Source organism: Crocodylus porosus, unplaced genomic scaffold, assembly GCF_001723895.1.
Source record: "Crocodylus porosus isolate Cpor-Errol unplaced genomic scaffold, CroPor_comp1, whole genome shotgun sequence".
Taxonomy (NCBI): domain Eukaryota; kingdom Metazoa; phylum Chordata; order Crocodylia; family Crocodylidae; genus Crocodylus; species Crocodylus porosus.
Window position 1 is genome coordinate 150162931 of NW_017728886.1, and position 21700 is coordinate 150184630.

At 41.5% G+C, this 21700-nt stretch overlaps 1 protein-coding gene across 2 annotated transcripts in view; it reads left to right on the forward strand.

The window, feature by feature from the left end:
- Positions 1 to 21700, forward strand: part of RREB1 (ras responsive element binding protein 1) — a 143569-nt gene that overhangs the window by 76090 nt on the left and 45779 nt on the right. For both annotated transcript variants that reach the window (XM_019542975.1, XM_019542965.1), the window contains exons 6-7: positions 12636 to 12780; positions 13968 to 14107. In XM_019542975.1, coding sequence (XP_019398520.1) covers positions 12636 to 12780; positions 13968 to 14107 — 285 coding nt within the window. The remainder of the gene's footprint in view (positions 1 to 12635; positions 12781 to 13967; positions 14108 to 21700) is intronic.

Consider the following 21700-nt stretch of genomic DNA (forward strand, 5'->3'; position numbering starts at 1 on the left):
GGTCGTTTGACCCCAGTACTCTTTCCTGCCATGGCAGGGGGTCGGACTAGATGTTCTGCTCAGGTCCCTTCTGACCCTAGAAACTATGAAACTTGAAAGCATCCTAGATTTAAAACATGGATGTTCAGGTGATTCTTCAGTCAGTGGGGAACATACGATTTTTGTGAGAGCTCTTGAATGTTGGGAAATGAGTGAGATCGTTTGCACTCTCTGTGTTGTAAGTGGTTTCCTTGGTCTTTAAATGAAGGTGCATGTGCCAAGTGGTGACATGCATCAGTACACATACTCTGGATATTTGCGCACAGCTATCTCCTCTGCCTGCATTCCATAAGGCCTTGCCAAACCATCTTTTCCATGCAACCCACCCAGAAGTTCTGTATTAATTATGGTGTTTGATCTGTTCTGATGTGGGTGTTATGTTGTTGTGGGGTTCAAAGATTGAATTCCTGCAAGCTAATTGTACATGCAGTCCTGTGCTAGTTTTATAGCCAGCTTCTTCACATGTGGGTTTTGTACATAGTCAGATCTGCTGACAAACTTTTTCTTCCCCTTAAAATAGGGAAATATGGCCTTATTGTGACATGCCATTGGCCATTTTCTGGTTGCTATTTTTAGAAGTGCCTTGGGAAAATGTTGTTGGTAACCCCCAGCACAGGTACCAGAGTGTGGCACTTGAAGGCATTATGCTTGGCATGTACGCCTCAGGTCGGATGGCCGGCAAGGGGCCAGGGCTGCAGTGCCTCAACAAGGATCAGGCACCTCGTGGTTCCCCCACCATCTGCCCCAGGCACGCCAACATCTTACAAGTAGAGGTCACAGGTGTTTTTGGCACTCTGCCCAAAAACATTGCTGACCCTTGCTTTAAGGTAAATTAAACCAAAAAAGAGGATTTTCCACACTGTCTCCAAGTGTAATTTTACACAAAAAAATTATGACAGTTAGCAGAGTACAAAATTCTGCCTTTGTACAATATGATCAACTTATACTTTGTTTATGAATAGTAAGGAATGATCTGATATGTTCATTTGAAATAAGATTGCATTAAATTGCTTTGCATTTAGGTTTTCATTCTCTCTTGCATTTATATATGCCTCTTTTCAGCTCCTGAGAATGTTTTGGTTTAAATTAAATTACAGTTGAGCAATGTTCCCTAACTTGAAATAATATATGTAGGGGAGTCAGCTGAGCATGTTGTATGTGACAGGATTTCCAACATATTCATATGCTGAATTTAATGGAATTAATCTGTTTAAAGTACTGTGACATAAGAGAGACTTCAGGTGCCTATATTCTGTTTCTTGATCAGGGAGAAGACACCACACTTAGAACCACACGTTTCTTCAAATACAGTAACAGTTTATTTTAATCATCATTGTAGCAGAAAACTGACCTCTAACCATTTTTAATTATTTCTGTTTTTCAAAAGCTATTTTCTTGTACTATTCATTACCAAAAATGAAAAAGTTATTGAAAATTTGGGCTAGATGAAAATTAAAACTATTGGCCAATACACTCTGAGTGACTGTTCACTTACTGGGACTTCAAGTTGAGGACAAGAAAAACTGGCAGTAAAAAGGTACAACAATAAGTAGAGTAGGGCTGCAATAGTTTATTTTACTGTAAATCTTACTATAAACTGACCAGTGATCAGTGAGAACTGAATTAATACCTTTTTTAAAAGGTCCCAGACAACTTTTTTTTTCTTTTTACAAATGCTCAGTAACAGAGTAAATTAATCACTTTTTATAAAGATGTACAAGATAAGATAAACTGTCTGTGTATGAAGAGAGGTTTTTTTATGACATAACTTAAAAACAGCTGTCATAAGTTAAAAGAGATGTTAAAGGAGCTGTTACATCCAAGTATGCAACAGTTCAATGGACCAAAAGAGCTTTATGGAGATGGCATTATTACAGGCTTGTACTCCACTCGCTGCTTTCAAACACTATCCTCCTCCATCTCAATTATCATTAAAGACCAGCAGAGGAAGTTGACACACAAAGATAAATGTTGAGATCTGATTAAGATCATGAGAAGCAAGGAAGTTCAGTGTTAAGATTTATACTCTGACCATAATTAGCTCCATTGTTCTTGAGAGTTGAAGCATACACAATGAGGAATGCTTGCATTTCCAGACCCCTTCAGTATCTAAACATAAGACTGAGTCCAGGCTACTCTTAAGCCCTAGGCATGTGTGTTTGTTGTCTCAGATCATCTAAACAGTAGACAGATCTGACACTGATCATTTTAAGATAGGCTTCTCTTTTTGCACAGTGCTGATGACAGGGTTGGATTTCTGGTTTGGAGGTGTATGTAGGGTGGGAAGGTGGTCTCAAGTGTAGAAGGGTGAGACCACCCTCAGCAGCAACAGTGACATAAATCCTCCATATAATAGCATATAGTCAGCATAGCTTAGTGCGCCTTTGTTATCTTTGTCATGGTTCAAATGAGCATGGGCCACTTGATAGATTAGATAGTAATCACAGAACACATAGCTCCTTCAGACCTTTTCCTTATTTTGGAAGTGTGTGCCCAGGAACATCACCCACTTCAAAGGTTTAGTTTACTGTTATCACAGGAATGCTGTTCTCTCCCATCTCCATCTTGGACATGAACCTTAAAAAAGAATCCCAACTGAGCAAGCGCTAGTGATTTAAGAACACCTTGGAGACCTAGAAGTTTTTTCTTTTGCTTTAATTGCAGCATTACAGTGATTTGACACAGATGCAGCGTTTTAAGAATAACTGAGAATGTCATATTGCAGACATTTAAGGAGATTGTGTGTGTATACGTGTTGTTTCCTTACCTGTAATTGAATTGGATAATTTGACAGCTGATAAGGTACTTACTTCATTAGGAGTGTTCTCTGCCTGTTGGAATAACATCCTCACGTGTCCTTCTGCATGTATATGCATATACAAGAAAGCCCCTCATTGCTGTAGTAACTAGTTCATAATCACAGTGTCTTAATGTGTTTTCAGTTTATTTTAACCACTGGCTGAAAAGAGAATGAAGAAAACTCTTTGACCATCTCCAGCTGGGCTTGTGCTAGCTATGGTTCCACTGTAACATATGTTGTTTAGCTTTAACTTTCCCCCTACTATCTAACCTGTTCAACCTGTTTTGGCTTAGCATGCTAGAACCAGCAAACTGAAGCATGTACCCTCTCACTGTCAACTTCTCCTTTAAACCTCCCCTCCAAATCTCCCCCAGAAAATCCCCCCCAAAAAACAAAACCAGACCATTCGTTACCAAACAGACTGTTGCTTAAGGAAGAAAAAGGAGACAAAAACTCAACATTTGGGTTCACTGTGAGCCTGTCACTCAATTTTTTTTTATTATGCCAGCATGTGACACTGAATACGCTATTGGTTTTCTGCTTGGAGAAAATGTCTGTTTATGTAGACTGGTGGACTTATTATATAATAGGTAGGCTGTGCTGAGTTTACAGATACTGCTTTGCCTCTTGGTGTTCTCTCCAATTCAGGCTGTCAAAGTAAGCTATAGAAGGGCCTCCTCCAAAGTCTGCTAAGGTCAATGGAAAAATTCAGACGCCCTCAAACACTAACGCTCCTGAGCAAACTGGCCAGCACCTCATGGGGGAAGCTATCATAAGAAGAGGAAGACAGAACTGTTCCTCCTTTTACAGCTCATAAGTATTTTGCAGTAGAGACATCCACATGTATTTTGGCATGTGAAACCTCTGGAGTGACTGACTTGAAACTGGGGAAGAGGAGGATGTGAAAGACCGTATCTGTGGATTTCATTTAAGTTCATGTCTCTATACAAGTTCCTAATCTTTGGTCTGTGTTCCACAGAGCAGTTTCTTGTGGCTTGAGAAAAGCAGGGTGACTCTTCTCAGCTTTCTTTTTCCAGCTCTTTTACTGATTTTTACAAAAAGACTTCTGAAGCATGTTAACAATTTTCCTAACTCTGTTTTCCAGCATAAACAATTGCTTGAGTTCTCCAGGGGTGCTGTGAGGTCCCAAATGGTTGAGGAAGGTGGGTCACAGGAGTGGAAGGGAACATGGACTATAAGAAATCTCTGTCAGGCATACTGTATGAATCTGTCATGTGAAGGAAAAGGTTTGGAGAATTCCTATAAGGGATGATAGGACCTCTGCACACACATCTGTCTCTCTCTTCTTCCCAGGGGTAACCAGGTACTTGGCAATCACTCATCTGTTCCACTTATATGATGGTGCAGACATACTGATGTCTTCAATACACAGTGCATCGTCTTGGTGTGGTGGTGAGGGGAGCTCTAGCTAGAGCACCTTCAGCATTACTGTTGTTTTTTCTTTCTATGCCATATAATGCAGTAAATTGTACTGTGTTGGTCATTACCAGTGTGTTTAGAGGGCAGTGAATGGACTAGGCTCTGACTGATTCTGGAAACAGTCTTTTGTCTTGTTTGTTTGTTTGTTTGTTTCTAAACAAATAAAAATGTGTCAAATTATCCAACCATGTATGTTTTTAATGGTAGAACTTTTTTCTTCCTGTTCACAGTGCTCTGCATCTGATGTTGATGTGAGAGCTACTACAGTTGCTCTTATTTTCTTATGAAAGCTGTATTTTTTTTAAAGGAACATCTGAGGAATTTAATACAGACATCCAAATGTGTGGGCCACTGGCAAGGCTTTACACTTGTGTTAGCCTTAAACGCAGCCCAACTAGGGATTTCTGTAAAGCAACCCTTCGAAGTTCACAAAGACACAGACAGGGGCCTCTGAAGGAAATGAGCTTATACATTTAACTCTGCCATTCAGCAGGGAGAGTTTTTTACCTCCAGAAAGCTTCCCTGTCTTACTTGGCATTGTTATATGTCCCTGTCTGAAATACCGTATGACATCTCTGAAGTGAGCTAGGTGGGGCAGTACTGGGATGCACGTATTACATTTCCTTCATCTTTTACGTTCTTTCTGTTTCCATTTGTGCAATAGTGGATTAAAATTGCAAGTGAACACCTTTTTTTTTTTTTCCCCTTTCCCCTGTGGGAAAACTTGTCTTTAAAAGCATGTACTGAATCACTTTCCTGTTGCAGCATCATCAGGCTGCGTTTGCTGCCTTTTTTTTCTTTCTCTTTCTGAGGTGTTATGGCAACACTTGGTGGAGAGCAGAGATACTGTTGAGCAAAGATGGGAATGCTGTTGTATCAGTCTCAGCCTGTTTGAACTTGTCTGCTACATAGCAAGTTAGAGAGCCTTTTAATGCAGCATACAAAGGTTGCTTTACAGAAATGGTACTTTCCATTTTGCTTTGTAGATGGCATCTTTTTCCCTTCGCTTTCACAAATTGTTGCTATTCCTTCCCTCCCCCAACTTCTTGGAAAAGCAAATATTCCTTTGAGATGAACGTGCTGAAAAGTGCATATCTGTGTGTTGCCTATGCTCTCAAGTACTATGTACTGGCAGACTTCGTAAAGATTAATGCCACGCTGACTAAAGTTCATGGGCTTCACTAGTAAATCCATAAAGGAATTTATTCATCAGAATTTGAAGGTAATTGTGTGCAGTTTTTGCAGTCCTAGGACTTTCGGGTAGTCTTGATAGTTCCAAACAAACCTCAGTATTGTCATTGTGATGATATCTGACATCCTGTTGAGGCTTTGTTTGTTTGTTTTATTTCATGGGGGGTTTTTTTTGCTCTGTCTTGGTAAACCTCAGCTTGCTTTCAGGGACTGACCCAAGGCAGTAGGATGAATTTCCACAGGAAGGAGCTAAGGGACATCATGTACCCTGCCACATAGGGCTCTGTGTGCAAGGTGGTTTCTTTGGTGGTACCACCTCCAATACTAATGTATTAAGAGTCTATGCATGTACACATGTCTATGTAAAATATATTGTAAAATTCCAAAACCAAATGCTGTTGGCATTATAGACCCATGGAGACTCAATAAGACAACAAACACAATGACAGATGTCAATCACATCATTCACTGCTTTACTGTAAGATTCTTAACTGAGAGCCCGATTCTGTTCAATCTGTTAGGCGTCTAAGTGGACTTAGGCACCCAAATGCCATAGTAGTCCAGCCTCTTAAAGTCCTGAAAATCCATTATTGCATCTACCTTTTTAACACATCATGCTCTGACCCTTAATATTTGAGTTACAGAAAAATGGGAGGAGGGCCCAGCCACCTTTTACATTAACTTCATTTGCAGGCACTTGAGCAGGGTGGAACAGAATCGCACTTGGGCACCTGTGTTTGCTTACACACTTAGTAAGCGGGGTAGAATGTAGTTCTTGTTGTAAAGATCACAGGGGAAGAACTTATATAGTCCAGAATTACTGTTGTTTTTATTCAGTAGCACCTGGAAGCTCCATTTGTTGATAGGGACCCTGCAGTGCTAATCCTTTTACAAATGCAGAACAAAAAAAAGACACCAAAGAATATCCTTTAGCTTCTGTCCTATATAGGACTTTCAGCAGTGACCCTTTGGAGAATCTGGAAATAGATGCATCATGATGAATTACTGTGGCTGGCAGCATTGCCAGCTTTTTAAAATATCATTAAACTGTTCTTTTTTTCTTCTACAGCTGTTTCACTCTGGCCTCTGTAAGCTCTATGTTAAGTGAACCCTGGCGTTTGAGTGGAGCTATGTAAAATTTAGCTAGGCTTCAGGGGACTCTGGGTTCTTTCTGCACAGAGCAAACTGTAGCATTGGGGCCTTCTGCTTTATGATTTAGTACAACTTCTGCAGCAAAAATATAAAACGAAACTACATTGTTTTTATTAAACTGCTCTAAACTTTCAGCGAAGTAGAGAATCCTTACTTCCACATACCCCTCCGCTGGAACTGTTTGCCGCACCCTGCTCTTCTGATGGGGTCAGTGTGCTCCAGTGCATTATGTTAGGTTTCTTAATAGCTTTGCAAAAGCTGTACAGAATTCTCTTGTTGCTGGTCATCCTTGCCTACCCTAGCTATGAGACATTTAGCACTACAGGAATATATGAAACATGTGCCAACATTTTAGCAATGAAATTTTCCCTCAGTTGCACCAGACTCTGCTAATGCAGCCTGCCACTCATCCCAGGCGACTGGTAGGGGGTGCATGTGCCCCCCCTGATGGGACACTGATGCTGTCGGTAGGGCTGGTGCCCCCCCGACAGGGCTGCTGCACCTGCTGCATTGGGTGCCCCCCCCCCGATTCAGGAGGCACCAGTCACTTATGTCACTCATTCTGGTTTCTACTTATCCTATATCCTTTCTACTTCTAATATCCTTTCTACTATCCCCCATCAAACTTTCCCAACCCGACCTCACTGGATCTGCTGGCTGCTTTCCTTGTGGATCCACTGTTCCTCTGGTCAGACCTGTCTGCGACCAGGCTATCCCAACTGCAAACCAGTACTGCTTGTACTCCAGAAGTAGAGAGAGGGATTCTTTGTGGAAGCTGGTCAAAGGCTGTGAATGCTACACTTTTTTTTCTGCTTACTATGTTCTCCACAGGAACTGCTTGGCTCTCAGCAGTATTGTAGAGCTCCAGAAAGTTTGTCTTCTGAACACATGAGCTTGTGTCTTCGACACTCCTTCCTGAAGATCAAGGCAGCACTGTTTCTAGAGATCAAAGGCAAACCCTAAGAAGGGACCACTGGTGCAATTGGCCAAACTTTTTGGTTTGTCGTAGGACTTGGTCCCTTACATGTTCAACTGGAGCCACCCTAGGGGAGGAAAAGAACCAAAAATCTTCAGAAATATTTTTTCAGTAGCAGTACTGCTGGAATAGACACACTTCAGCCTCTTAAAAGTAAATTGTAGATCAAAGTACAGCTGCAGGATGTCAGGAGGGGAAGAGAAGCAGCTTTTTTCTTTTTGTACCACTTCATTTTGGTATGAATGTTATCCATGTGACTTTCAGAGCTCAGTTGTCATGGGGATGGAGAGTAGCCCTTGGGGAGAAAGGGAAGACGACACTTATAGAGGATATGGGGTAAAAGGCATTATAGCAGATAGAAAAATAACTGTTTTGCTAGAGGGCTGACTCAAGTTTGTGGCATGATTAGATCACCTTGGCTCTCCTGTGGAGTTCTGTGTGCAAGTTTGCTGTAATTGCTAGGTGGATCAAGAGATCCAAATAATTTGCATCACATTTCTTAAACCTTAGAGATTAAAGATGGAACTGACCTTTTAAGACCGTCATATCCATTCCTCCTTCTCATCCAGGGTTACTTACTACACATGACTCTCATCTGGAACTTGTTCATCCTGGTTTTAAATATTTCAGGTACCAAGGCTTCCACCACTTTGCTTGATAAATTATTTTGCAGGCTGACAGTTGTGCTTGGCAGATTGTCCTGAAATTCAGCTAGTTTTTTCACTTCCTTAATTCCTGCCTGTCCTCCTCCCTCCCCCCCTGCAGTTACACCCTCTTTTTCTGCCATAAACAATCCCCAAATGCATGTGCCTACATACCCAGGACCAGAGAGGATGGAATACTACAAATCTAAAGCACAGTTTTCAGAGCACTTTTATAAAATTACCATATTTCTCTGCTTGTACATCTAGTGGCACTCTGCACTCACTGCAGTCCACGTACCTCCATGCCAACCATATACCAGCTGAGACTCTAGCTCTGGACTGGAAGAGAAGCTTGTATAGAACTGCTTGGTTGACTTCAACATAGTCTGAATCAGCATTTTTGGAGCTTGGTTGTCTGTTGGACTATGAGGTTTTCTGTATGCTTTTTCTTTGTCATATCCTCTTAAACTGTCACCTTGAATTTTGACGTTTTAAAAAGCCTTATATATTGCTAATGGTGAAACCACAGTGGTATGTGGTCAGTTTTCATTTTCTAAGTATGACAGTATGGACATGTCAAAATTTGACAATGATAATGAATGACTACAGTAGGGAAAATATGCTAACTTTTAAGCACAGCTTTGCTTCTGTTCCCTTTGCATCTTGGCAAGCTAAATCATGAAGTTTCAGTGCTGCATGTAAGATCTTGCATGTAATTAAGGGGGGGGGGGGCTCTTCTGAGGAAGGATAAGGCAATACAAATAAGTTTGTTTTCACAGTCGAGAAACGTCAAATGAATGAACCTTAGCAAAGGGAGTGTTTAAGCATTAAAAAAAGTGTGCAATCTGACATCTGTTACAGTTGAGCACCTGTTGGGTGATGAAGTTTTTTTTCCAGGCAGAATGAACTGTTCTTAATATACCTGTTGCAAAGTAAAAGAGATAGGGAGGGTGTCTATCCTTTTTACTTTTTCTGTGTTACCTTCCCACTACCTTGGGTTGTTTCTCTAACAATCTTCCTTTCCTCCACTCTTGACTAGATGCAGTGAAACCTGCTCAGCTTGTCAGAGAAATAAGCTTGCTTGTTGTATTGCAAACAGGTTGCAACTTTACACGAGAACTTGGGGATCTGCTGTCTTTTATTTTTCTTTACATGATTTCACAGGAGAGCCATCAGTGTCTGTGGTATTTGACTTACACCATAAAAGTCAAAGGCATAGTCAGGGTTTCCCCTGTTTATAGCTCAGTAACTCAGGCTGCTTCCTTTCAAAACGGCAAAATTAAAACCTGAAGGGTCTATAACTTCATATGCTAATGGTCTAGAATTGCCAACAATCACTTGCACTCATTTGAATCAAAAGTAGTTGCACTGAAATCAGTGGCCTGAAGCAGATGGGGAAACAGGATGAGAGAAGAATGTCCTGAAGAATATATTCCCCATGTATAGCCACTAATAGGAATTATATCTGTTTCTGGGTAATATAATATCATCTTTAAACCAAGGGGGAAGATACTTTCTTTTTAGGGTGTAGAGTTTTTCCCAAGTTCTTTGTTTAATCACTTTTGCTTATATTAATTTTCTGAAGAAGCACTGGCCAAATAATGTTAACTATGTATCATGTTGCCAAAAAGGTTAAATATGTAGGCCTAGTATATGAGTTACAACACATCCATATCTCACTTTCAGACTTGTACCTTAACTGGAAAACAACTTAAAAAAACAAAAACCCATCCCCTTGCTCGACTAGCTTTTTACCGTGCCAGTGAATTGAATGCTGATGTTCTGACTTATTATTTCTTCCTTGTTGATTTTGTAAATTCATCTACCACCATTGCAGAGCAGTCCTAAAAAAACAAACGGTTCACGTTTTACTTCTTCACTCTGAACCTAGCTGATGACTCGTTATATCATAGATTTATTGTCTAGGATTGGCCTGGAGAGTTCAGGGTGTTAGAGCAGTGCTAAAACCAAAGAAACCCCTACAACTGAGGGAGAGTTGTGTGGGAAGTGACTGGCCTCAGCACGTTTGGGGACCTTGACTGTTGACTTCTATTTTTGTCTTTGGTGGTTTGTCTTTTTGTTTTGGTTTTTTTTGTAAGCAGCTGTTCTAGAATAATAATGATTCCTGAATGTATCATGCTATGCAAAACTAGACAAGCTACTTCAAACACTTGCCATAATCCCAAACTACAAATAGGATGGACATCTCTGTGCTCAGTTGTAGAGTTCTCACAAGGCCTAAGGAAAGGGCAGTGTTAGCATTCAGTTGCTTTGCTGTCAAAGTTATAATTTTGGTCCCTGGTTTTACTGCCTGTTCCTTGGGTGTGTTGGGGAGGGAATCACCTATTTCACTTGTTACACAGTCTTTCTACCTGTATGCTGCCTGGTACATCTTGTAGGGAAGATGGCTGTGCAGAGTCAAAGCTCTGACCACTCCCTTCTCAGCTCTTCAGGAAAGGGAGTAGTGGCTTGGCACAATTACCCCATGCTGTAGCTGATGTGGGGGGAGAGAAAAGTACTCACCACTTTAGGGTCTCCTGGGAATGTACTGGGAAACTCCAGGCTTGCTCTCTAGTGGGTCTGATCCTATGAAGAGTTCAGGGCTGCTGACTTCAGTAGTACTTCAAGGCAGTTGGCATCTGGCAGGATCAGTTTTGATCTTGTACCACTTCTACATCAGACCTATCCTTTTGATTAAGCATGAAGCCATTCTAGTTTGCTCATCTTTTGTTAAGACCTTGGGGCATCAACGAAAGATGCTTTTATTCAAGATTTTGATGCCCTTTTAAGGGAGTGTAAATGAACATGTTAGACCACAGTTGCTCTCTTGGCTTTTGGAGAGTTGCACCATGGGTTATATTGATCCTTTAGGTTATCTTAAAGTATTGAGACTTGACGCCCAAACTAAGATGGATTTATGTCTTAATATTCAGCTTGTAAAGGGAATGTACAGGACTTGTCTGGATTGCAGCAGTCTGTTCTTTATAGACAATGACTATGCAAAATCAAATTCGAAAGGCAGTGCTGATCACCACTTCCACTGGGACATTCAGACGGAGCTGAAGGGAATCAACTACCCATGTTCCACCAGTGTTCTCGTAGTGTCGTTGGGCATTTTGTGTCCTCAGGTTGCTTTGAAAATCTTGGCCATAATGACTTGTGTAAACCAGGGGGAAATTGCTTTCAGTGTTGTGTCTGCCAACAGTAATGCTAAAACTTTTAATTGGTCCAAGGGGATATAAGAGGTGAGGTCCAATCTTCAAAGCACTTAAGTTATATAGATTTACAGTGAGATGGAGGTGGCCAAATATCTGATTCACTTCTGAAAATGAAACTTGGGCTTCTGTGTTGTGTGTGTGAAAACTTACCCAAAAGCTTGTAAATGTATAAAAGACTAGATATAATGCAGGCTTGAAACTACTTGTTTTTTGTGGGGGAAAAGAGGAGCCAGGGCAGCAGAAAAGGCAGCAGTGGCCAGTCTGAGCACCAGCCCACCTCAAACCTGAGCTAGGTCATTCTGGCCTGCCACTGGAAAACTGTTGACAGCTGTGGTAAAGGCCTTGGACTTTTAAAAAGCAGTCTAACGTTCATTTGGGGAGTACCACACCTTGCATTTTATGAATGGACTTTGATAATCACATGACTGTAAAAATTCATGGATGCATTTGAAATTAAAAACAAAGTACTTTGTTTTCAGTGAGAGGCAAGGATTTTTTGGGTATTAACTTTTATTGGACCAGCTTGGGAGTAATCTTAGATAGGTACTTTATACCTGAAAGCTTTTCTAAGATCGCTCCCAATATGCAGGTGGTCCAATAAAAGATATTGCCCCAGACAACACTTCCCCGTCACATGTTTTTTTCAATAAAATTCTGACAACATCTGCTATTTGGTATGAAACAAGAATAATTTAACTGTTGATAGTATGGGGGCTTACCAAAATGGTTGCTATCAAGTTACCAGATATTGTTAGCTTTATGATACTGACCTTCTTTTGTAAGTTTTAAAGTTTGAATAATCAGCTGGAGACTTTATCTTCTTAACCATGTAGGACATTTACAGAGGGCAACTTAATATTTGGCTTGTGGTATTTTTCTGAAGCTGCCTTCTGTTTTTTTGGTGATGCAGGTCCTGGCACAGAAAGTCAAGGTGCTTGACATCTAGTATGAGTGGATTTTGTGGACTCCTACAGATATTTCCTTTGTGAGCCTGTAGTTAGTGTTTTGTGGAGCTATAGGTTATACTTTGTTTTAAAAAGCAAAATCCAGTTTATGGGAGTTGTGCTTGTTAATTAATCCAAATACCATTTTAAATATTTGTTTTTACAACTACACTGCATTGGAGGAGCCTAGTCTGTATGCTGAAAGGCCATCTTCTTTTCTCCCCTGCTTAGACATATGAAGATTCATGAGAAAGATCCAAACGGTGCTGGAGGTACAACTCCTCCATCTCCTCTGAAGCGCAGACGGCTGTCATCTAAAAGGAAACTTAGTCAAGAGGCTGAGACAGACAGGGAGGAACGGACCCCTGCAAAAAAGGTTCCTGACAATGCATGCAGCAAATGCTTTTCCTGACTACCTATTTTTCCACGTTTTGAGGCTCTTTCCTCTTACAATTTGCCCTTTCCATGAAAGCATCTTCCAGGCAAACACGTTCAGTTCATACTTAGAGCTTTTTAAAATTTACATATTCTTACTGGTTTAGTTAATGTCTACTTACTAGTCAAATGAAAGAAATTCGGTATTTTACTTTCCTCTGTTTAAGTTGTTTTGGTTGTTTATTTTTTATTCTGGATAATAAAAATTGGATGGGGAAGGGATAAAATGCTCCAGTTAGATTGAAGCTCAGTTTCTTTGGTAAGGGAAGGGGTGCACGTGGGCATGTGTGGATGTGTTAATAAGTCTAAGTTCAGATCACTAATATTTTCTTCCAACCCTAACAATAGCTTAAATTTTTTGTCCAGTTTTACTTTCAAGCTTCCCTACATTAGTACAGGTGTGCAATATTTGAGTTACAAAAAATTCAGGAAAATACAAACTTATTTGTGGGGAGTTCCCATGAAATTATTTGAAAAAATATTCATTTTGCATTTTAGGTTTCATAAAAACCTGGTTTTTGCAAAATTTTAAGTTTTGATGCCCTGGTTAACTTCACAGTATCCCTTTACAATCTCCAATTGGCAGGCAAGTAGCAGTTCAGCATAGAGAGATTCTGATTTCTGTGTGTACTTTTCTTTCTGTAATTGGAAGATGTCTATGGAAAACACGCATTATTTCAGTGCTCTTCTCTGGATCACTTGAGTTAGTTGCTGTCTGTGATTCTTTGACATAAATTATTTAGGCTGACAGCCTGGTTTCCTGCAGGGGGAGGAAGAGGATAATGATGCTAGTTAAATGCTCAGCCGAGTTGAACGATCCTACACATACACTTTTGTTCGTTATTTAGGTTTATGAATTGTTTAGTTCTAATGAGTGCGTGTGATCAATGGTGAAGTTGCTTCACCTTAGAAAGGATCAGTCCCCATTTAGCTAATGTCATGTTTATCCAGCTTCTCTCTCTCTGTCTCTGAAATGAGTCATTTTCAGTAGCTTATTCAAAAAAAACCAAAAAAACCCCCAAAGTCTTTGAGCTGCTACAAGGTAAAGGAAAGACTTTGGCTGAGTTGCACGTTTGGACACATTGCTTGCACTGAGTTCTTGTAACTTTTTTTTTCATCTCGGTGAAGGTTGTTGAGGAAGCTCAGTCCAGTGAAGTGGAGAAGAACACTGAGGAAGAAGTTTATCATTGTCCAGTGTGTTTCAAAGAATTTGTATGCAAGTATGGGCTGGAGACCCACATGGAGACGCATCCAGATAACTCACTGAGGTAAGAAGTAGGCTAGATGTGCTTCTTAGCACCAGATGCAATGGGGGAAGGAAAAGGGGTGGATTTATAATGACTCGGTTTGTGGTGTGCAGAACAAGTTGCTTAACCTTTCTTCCTTAGAAGCCCCATCTGTAAATGAGCAGCTCGCAAGGGTGCTGTCAGTCTTATTTTAACATGGCAAAAACAGCTGGTTTAAAAATAACGGGCATAGGTAATGTCAGAAAACAACGTTTTGGTGGAGAAACCTAAAACTTGAAAGATTTTGACAAGGGTACTTACAGAATAATTTAGAGATGAGAAGTGTGGTAAGGCTGGTTATAGCTAACTGGTTTATATCTGAACTCTGTTGTGGGGGAAGGAGAACTGGACCTGGACATAGGTAATTACAGTAGCAAGTTGTAGAGAGATGTGTTTTAAAAAAAAAAAAGTTTGGATGAAACTAGGGTTCTCTTACTTATAAGACACCACCTTAGTAAAAATGTGCCATTTTTATTAAGTGTCCTGGGACTAGTTGGGAAATGTACCACATTTTGGTTTAAGGAAGAAAATATTTCCAAGGAGACAGTTCTTTTTTTTTTTTTAAGATGTGATTTAATTGGTTAGAAAGGTTGTGTGCTTTGTACAGGTGGCTCCCTACCAAAAGTAGGACTCTTCCAGTAGTATGTTTCCCGTTTTCAAAATAGAATAAGGTGAATCCAGATACGTAAGAATATAAATGAAACTGATTCTGAGTCTAGTTTAAATGCTTACACAGGGAACACCTGACATTTAAGAACAGCAATGAATCAAACTGCTAAGCATTGGCTGCATTTTCAGCTTATATTTGGAGAATGGCTCACATATGGAAAATATGGACACCTTGGTTTGCTTGATTCTTTATTCTTCTGAATATACTTCTGGTTTTGACAATTTTTTTTCCCTAATGGTTAGTATGCAGCAGGGTTGAAATAAACCTTTTTGTTAAAAGACATTGATAATTATTTCTAAGAACCTTTAAAGAAGTCTCAATCTTTTTAATTATTAGGCATTTTTTAACTTAATCCATCAAAATAGTGTATTTGTTCTTTAAACATAATTTAGTACTTCTTAATAAATCACATATATTCTAAATGTGGTGCAAAATGGCTGAAGTTCTTTCTTTTAATATTATACATATTTTCCCCCCACTTCCCCCCCTACAAATACACACTCACAGCATAAGGAATGCTGAGAGAAGCTCTTCATAGAATACATTTAACTGAGCACATCAAATTCATCATGTCTTTGAGGCCTCCATCCTAGCATTTCAATGGAGATGTAGCATCATCCTGAGCCTGTATTCAGTGAAACTGAGAAGCTGTGTGAATTCTCTTGCTTCACAGGATGGATCAAAGGAAGAAGCTCAGCCAGCCCTCAGGCCTGGCAGCAATGTAATCTGCTGCTGGGCACAGAGAGAGTTTCCCTGTAGTGTGGCAGAAGGAAGGCCATTGATAAAACTCTTATTCCTGCACTCGGAAAACCAGTTTTTTTTTAAATGGCTCCTGCTAGCAGAGTTGTCATGGCCAGCAAGAACTGAAACAGTCTCGTGAACGTTAGCTGTGGTAACTTGGCTCTGTGAGCACAGAGGGAGCACACTTGGTGAAAGACTTTATAAGCTTGTCTCACTTAGGATGAAAAGCATATTTGTAAAATGTTTACTTTAGCATTTAAAACTTCACAGTTAAGATGGTGGCTCCTCTGGATTAGCTCACGTGTTGAAATGCATCCGTCTTGCCTGCCTCAGTGTATATTTTAAATTACATTGGCTAATATGGTTTAGAAATGTACCTTCCATCCTAGGCTACGCGTTGCTGTTGGCTGTGTGAACAAGGCAAGGTAGGTAGGAGTTGTCACAAGGACTGCAAGCACTGGGAGGTCAAGTGGAGGCTCAGGACCACCATAGGTTACCTCAACAGAATACACTTTACATACTGGGCTCTATTTGTCCTAAAGGTTGTTTCCACTGACACCGGAGAAGGATTGGTCTTGGTGATCTCTTTGAGAGGGATAGCAGATAGAGGAAAGAATTTTCCTCAGAGAGGATGGGTTGATATAGGTAGTTGTGATTCTGGTGGGGAAATAAACCATGTAAAATATTAGAAAGCTTTCCTCAAATTAGTGTTTTTTTCATTTTAGAAAAACAAGGGTAAGGACTCCCGTAAAAAGAACTGAAAGGACTGTCACACCAGCTTTTGTCGCTACAGGGTGGGGAGCAGGATATTAGAGTTTTATGGGTCAGAGTGGGAAAGCAGAAATTCTTGAATTAGGCCTTGTCTCTCTTGGAGGATTGCCCTGGTCCAGCAGTCACAGTCTACCCACCAGGATTGCCACACCATTGCAAACCACTTGTCTCTTCCTTGCCTTTATTTTGCACAAAGACAAGTGTGTCTCATCCTTCCTGAAACCAAAGGCAGCTTGAACAGTGTAAGGTGCCTGGCAGAAGTTACACTTAAGATGCAATTGATCTGTTAATTGTATCTTAAATAGTAACCTGGCTGCATTTTCAGGAAGTTTATGGTGCCATAAAAAGGGAAATATTTTTGTGTATTGTTTCCATTGTACTTTAAATTGAATGTGTGGCAGGATTAAGACCACACTGGGGTCTCCATCTGGCCCCACTGTGGTTTCCAGAGCCAGATGATGATCACCTGATCACTGGCCAGCTCCAGGGTCCTCACTGGAGCCATTTTGAGCCCTGGTGCGGTCCCAGTCCAGCTTATGGTCAGGTGGTCATCAGTTGATTCTAGGGAGTACCAAGCCCTGTTGTGGTCATGGAGGCAGCTGACAGGTGATCATCAGGTGCCCAGCTCTCAAATGGAAGGTTCAGGAGGAGCCCAGAATCATGCCCTGCACTGGCAAGTAGGACACAATTGGGATTTGATCCCCAGTTTTCCCAAATTGTGCATCTTGTCATGCATGTGTTACACGGCAGGAGGCAGAATTGTTGGGATCCAGGATCAGATTCCGTTGCAACTTTCAAAAGCTGTCCCAGTGGCTTAAACTGTGGCATCCTTATCTACACTTGAGATTTACTCAGGGGCAGCTGATTTTTATTTCAGAGCATGTGTTTATTGTAGCATAGACCATACTTTTTCTTGCACACATATGTATAATACAAGTAGTATGTGGCCTTGCCATTGCTTGAATAAGAGCCCTTTCCCCAGTTGGAAGCTTATGCAGAGGCATATGCATTAATAGGCTAAACATTGCTTGACTTTTTTTATTACCATCATTTAGATTTGTCACTTGGCAGAAAACATTTCCCTGCAAACAGATCCTATCCCACAAAACAGAAAGGAAGTTTTTGGGTTTTGTTTCTAATGCCAAAAACTAGGACAGGTAACACTGCCCAGCCACTCCCAGCCTTTTAGCCCTCATGCAGGAGGCTGTAATTTACAGGGTGGGCCTTGAGGCTTTCCAGTATTGTCAAAAGAACAGCTTTAAATCACAGGGTTCCTTCTTCAAAGTGAAAGAAAAACCTATACTGCATGTCTCCCTGACGGCTGCTTTTTTATGCAAAGCTCAGAGCTGGGAGCACCTCATTGTTTACTTACAGCAGAATAAACAATACTTAATCCATTGACTGTGTGAGAGGGGGCTCCCTTTTAGGAGAGTGTCTTTTGATTATGTAAAATCTCAAATTGTGTATCTTTGTCTGCTAATTATGGTAAGAACTACTCAACTCTGGGGGCCATAATAGAGACCTTTGTTATGCTAACAATTGGCTGAGGTACTGTATCTCCTTCATGGAATTAACCCCTCTGGTTAGGCTTTCATCCCATTGAAGCCACACCCTCATTAGCAACATTAGCTAGATAGAGCAAGGTTGTCTGGCTGATGTCTCCCAGTGGCCATTATCAGTGGGAGGTGGCACAACAGTGCTCTTTTTATCCTCTTTCTTCCCGGCTATCCCTTTCCTTCCCGCCCCCTCACTTGGATTATTTAAGGAGGACAGCCACTTCCCTGCAGCCTGGGCCAACAGCAGGGCTCCATCTATTTTGGTGAGCTTGTATCAAAGTGCTGATATAATTAGCAGAGCTGAGAAATGCTGCTCAGCCAATTGAGAAGATGAGAAACCTCACACAGTGGGTTCCTTCTCTGCAAACTTTAGTGCTGCCTCCTCAAACATGGGAATGGCTGGAAATGTCACCCAATAGAAGACTTGCAACTGCATCAGCAGCACCAGGGATCTAGACATAAGGATTTCCTGAAGAGAAACCTCAAAAAGCAGTGTGTGAGGTTTCTGTTGGCAAGTACAATGGAACAGGCTTACTGTAAAAATGCCTGGCTTTTTAAAAGTATGTATACCATAAAACCCCTTGCTAGGTTTCACTGTAACCAAAGCATATCCTTCATATTTTTTACCCCTATAGCTGCCTTCAGTATTCACTTTACCAGTTGTTTAAAGGGTTCATAATTTTTCTTCCGACTTCAGGGGGACTTTTTGTTTTCTTGCCCCAATTTTATTTGGATAGTGGGGATGTGAGAGAAGCTACATAATCTTGCACTCCAGCACTTACTAGCTATTGAGAGTATTCTAGACACTTTTTAAATAGATGATTTTTTATGGCTAGCAACACATGACCAACTAATAAAGCTTCAAATGTTTCCCTTTTAGTGAGTGCCGGGTCTTTCTGTCCTGTTAAACTAATTTGGTTATGCAAAAGACATTTCTTTGGCTCATTCACAGTGTCTTTAATTACACAGGCGCAACGTTGTTGGGTTTTTTTATATAGAACACAAGAACCTGAAAACAAAACCCACAGAAATCTGATCATGTTGAGCTTGATTCTTCCACTAGCCATTGGTAGGACTGGAAGCTTTAGATCTACCCTAAGAAATCTATCAGTGACCTAGGAAAGAAATGGTAGTAAGAGGCAGGCTCTTCTCCTGCCATAGCTGCAGTTCCTTGTCTTTCTGGCCTTATGACTCAACTTCTAGTGCATTTCTAATTCCATATTCATGTGTATGTACACTCACACTTCTATTTAAAAGTTACAAACTATATAATTTAATTATAATTCAACCTGACCTCAGCAACTATTTTAAAAGAACAATAGGACAATTCTGTGACCCCTTGACAAATTTTAAGCAACTTTGCTTGGGAGACGAACAGAGTTCGTTTGTTTGCGGGGGGGGGCTTTTATTGCCATTTTCTAAACTTCTCATAAAGAGCCTGACCATTTTTGCTGAAACTTTTCCACAAACAAAATCATTTTAAGGCAGGCACCTGTCATGGAAAAATTCATCGCAAATGGTCAGAGTTTGGTAAAGTCAATAAATAATTGAAAATTATCTCTTAAAATGAAAAGTGCGAGGCATTGCATCCCTGACTGTAAGTAGTGCTGCCAGCTCTTGAGTTTTCCAGAAAAATGTTTGTGAAATATGCCTTCACTCATTCCCTCACATGAAGTTTCTTGCATAAAATGTGGTGTGGTATGACATCACAAAGGAGGATGTGATCAATTCCTGTGCCCCAGAGATGGGTTCCTGGACATAACGATTTTTTTTGGGTAGGTTTGTCAGCATGACGTGACAACACTGACATCCTGTGTTTGGGAATCAGGTCAGGTTGATTAACCAGGTTTGCAGCAAGGTCCTAAGTAGAGAGAGGTAGTTAGCACTGTTAGTCTGAAGTCAGGCAGTAGGCTGGGCAGGGTGACACCTTAAAGACCAGCTGGTTCAGAGAAGCATAATCTTTTGTAGGTGGTAGCCTACTTCCTCAGATAGCAGTTTTCATGATGTTGGATAATCCCAAGGCCTGTCACGTGCTAGGATTTACACTGCTGGGAGATGAGTATAAAGAATTCCAGCACAGGTGCACCCATTGACTGCTTAACCTGCATACTGCATGCAAAAACCCAGTAGCTTCACCTTTTTAATTAGTCATTGTTTTAAATTGCATTAGTGAGGATAGTTTACCCAGCTGAGTAACTGCTGTGAGACAGGGTGGGGCTGAATGGCTTTGAGCCAAAGGGGTCAGTTGCACGACATTGTCAATTCAATTTGCCTGCATCCTGTTCTGTTCCATGAGCTACTTGCTTGCATTGCTTAAACAATGTCTTGCTGCTAGAAACAAGCAACCACATTGATCCTGGTTACACCTTTTTAAAACCAAAGTAACTACAGTGAGCTGAGCGGAGTACCCCCTGTGTATCTGGTTCCATATAGGTTTAGGTGCTGGAACAAAGCAACAAACTGGCTGAAAGCAGTTCAGTGGTTTCAAGGAAAAAAAATGCATGCAGGCCAAACTGAAGAATGTATTGTATCTGTTCACTGACCAAGTTAAATAAAATAGAGAAGTAGAGCTAGTGGTCTGTGGTTTATTAGAGTATCTATCTTACATAGGATGCAGTGCACTCTAGTGTTTTTATTTAACAGAGAGAGAAAAATTCACAAAATCGACAAGGCCAGACCTGGAAACTGTGTGTGGTCACTTCAGGAAGTGCATTGTGATACGAGAATGGGAATCCAAAGCTGCTGGATAGGATATCAGATGGTGTGTGGATGCAGAGAGGACATCCCTCAAGTGAAGCTGTGTAGGATGTCACATGGTGTTGAATATCCAGCTTTGTTATGAGAATAGAAACAGGGTAGTAGGCTGGGTGCACTGTAGGCAAGTGTATCAGGCGGGAGGCAAAGGCATTTGTACTGGTACGGCTGGTCGTTAACATCCCTGCCCATTCTGATTCCCAAGGCTTGTCTACACTATATAAAAACTACTTGTAAAGATGACCCAAATCAGCAGCAGGTGCAGCGTTCTGAGTGTGGTTTAGTGTAGACAAGGACAAGCTACTCCTATTGTTACTTCCTCCCTCTTTCATCTGCCCTTTGGCCCCTGCTATCATTAACAGGTTGTCATAGCATAGACCTAGGGTGAACAAAATGGTGGATCCAGCCAGCAGCCAGATTCCATTTCCCAGCAGCCCTTGCCCGCATGGCTGGGGCCGGTTTCCATGGAGAGGCCAGCTGCAGCTGCTGTGACGGCAAGGGTGGGGTTGCCATGGAGACCAGCCCCAGTTGCACTGGCAGGGGGCAGGGAAGGCAGGGGGCTGCTTTGGAGCTGCTGGGATCTTGCGGTGGGGGCAGCTTGGTTGGGGCCAGGCCAGAGCCATGGTCTGCAGCCTGCATGCTCCAGGCAGGGGCACAGAGGCAGCGGATCGGGGCTCTGTCCTGGCTCAGGATTACACTATCATTGCTTCAAATAGCCAGGGCAGAGCTGTGATCCACTGCCTGCGTGTCCCTGCCTGGAGTGTGCAGGCTGCAGATCGCAGCTCTGCCCTGGCCCCAACCAAGCTGCTCCACCGCAGGATCCCAATGGCTCCAGAGCAGCCCCCAGCCCTGCCAGTGTGGCTGGGGCTGGTGTCTATGGCAACCTCAGCCTTTTGCAGTCACAGTGCAGCTGCAGCTGGGGTCTCCATGGAGACTGGCCTCAGCCATGTGGGCAGGAGGTGCTGGGAAATGGAGTCTGTTACCGGCTGAATTTGGCCCCATGGCCAGACTTTGCCTGCCCTGGCATAGACCATAGCTCTTAAGAGACAGGTTTCCCATCTGAGAACCTGCAGCAGATGTGTT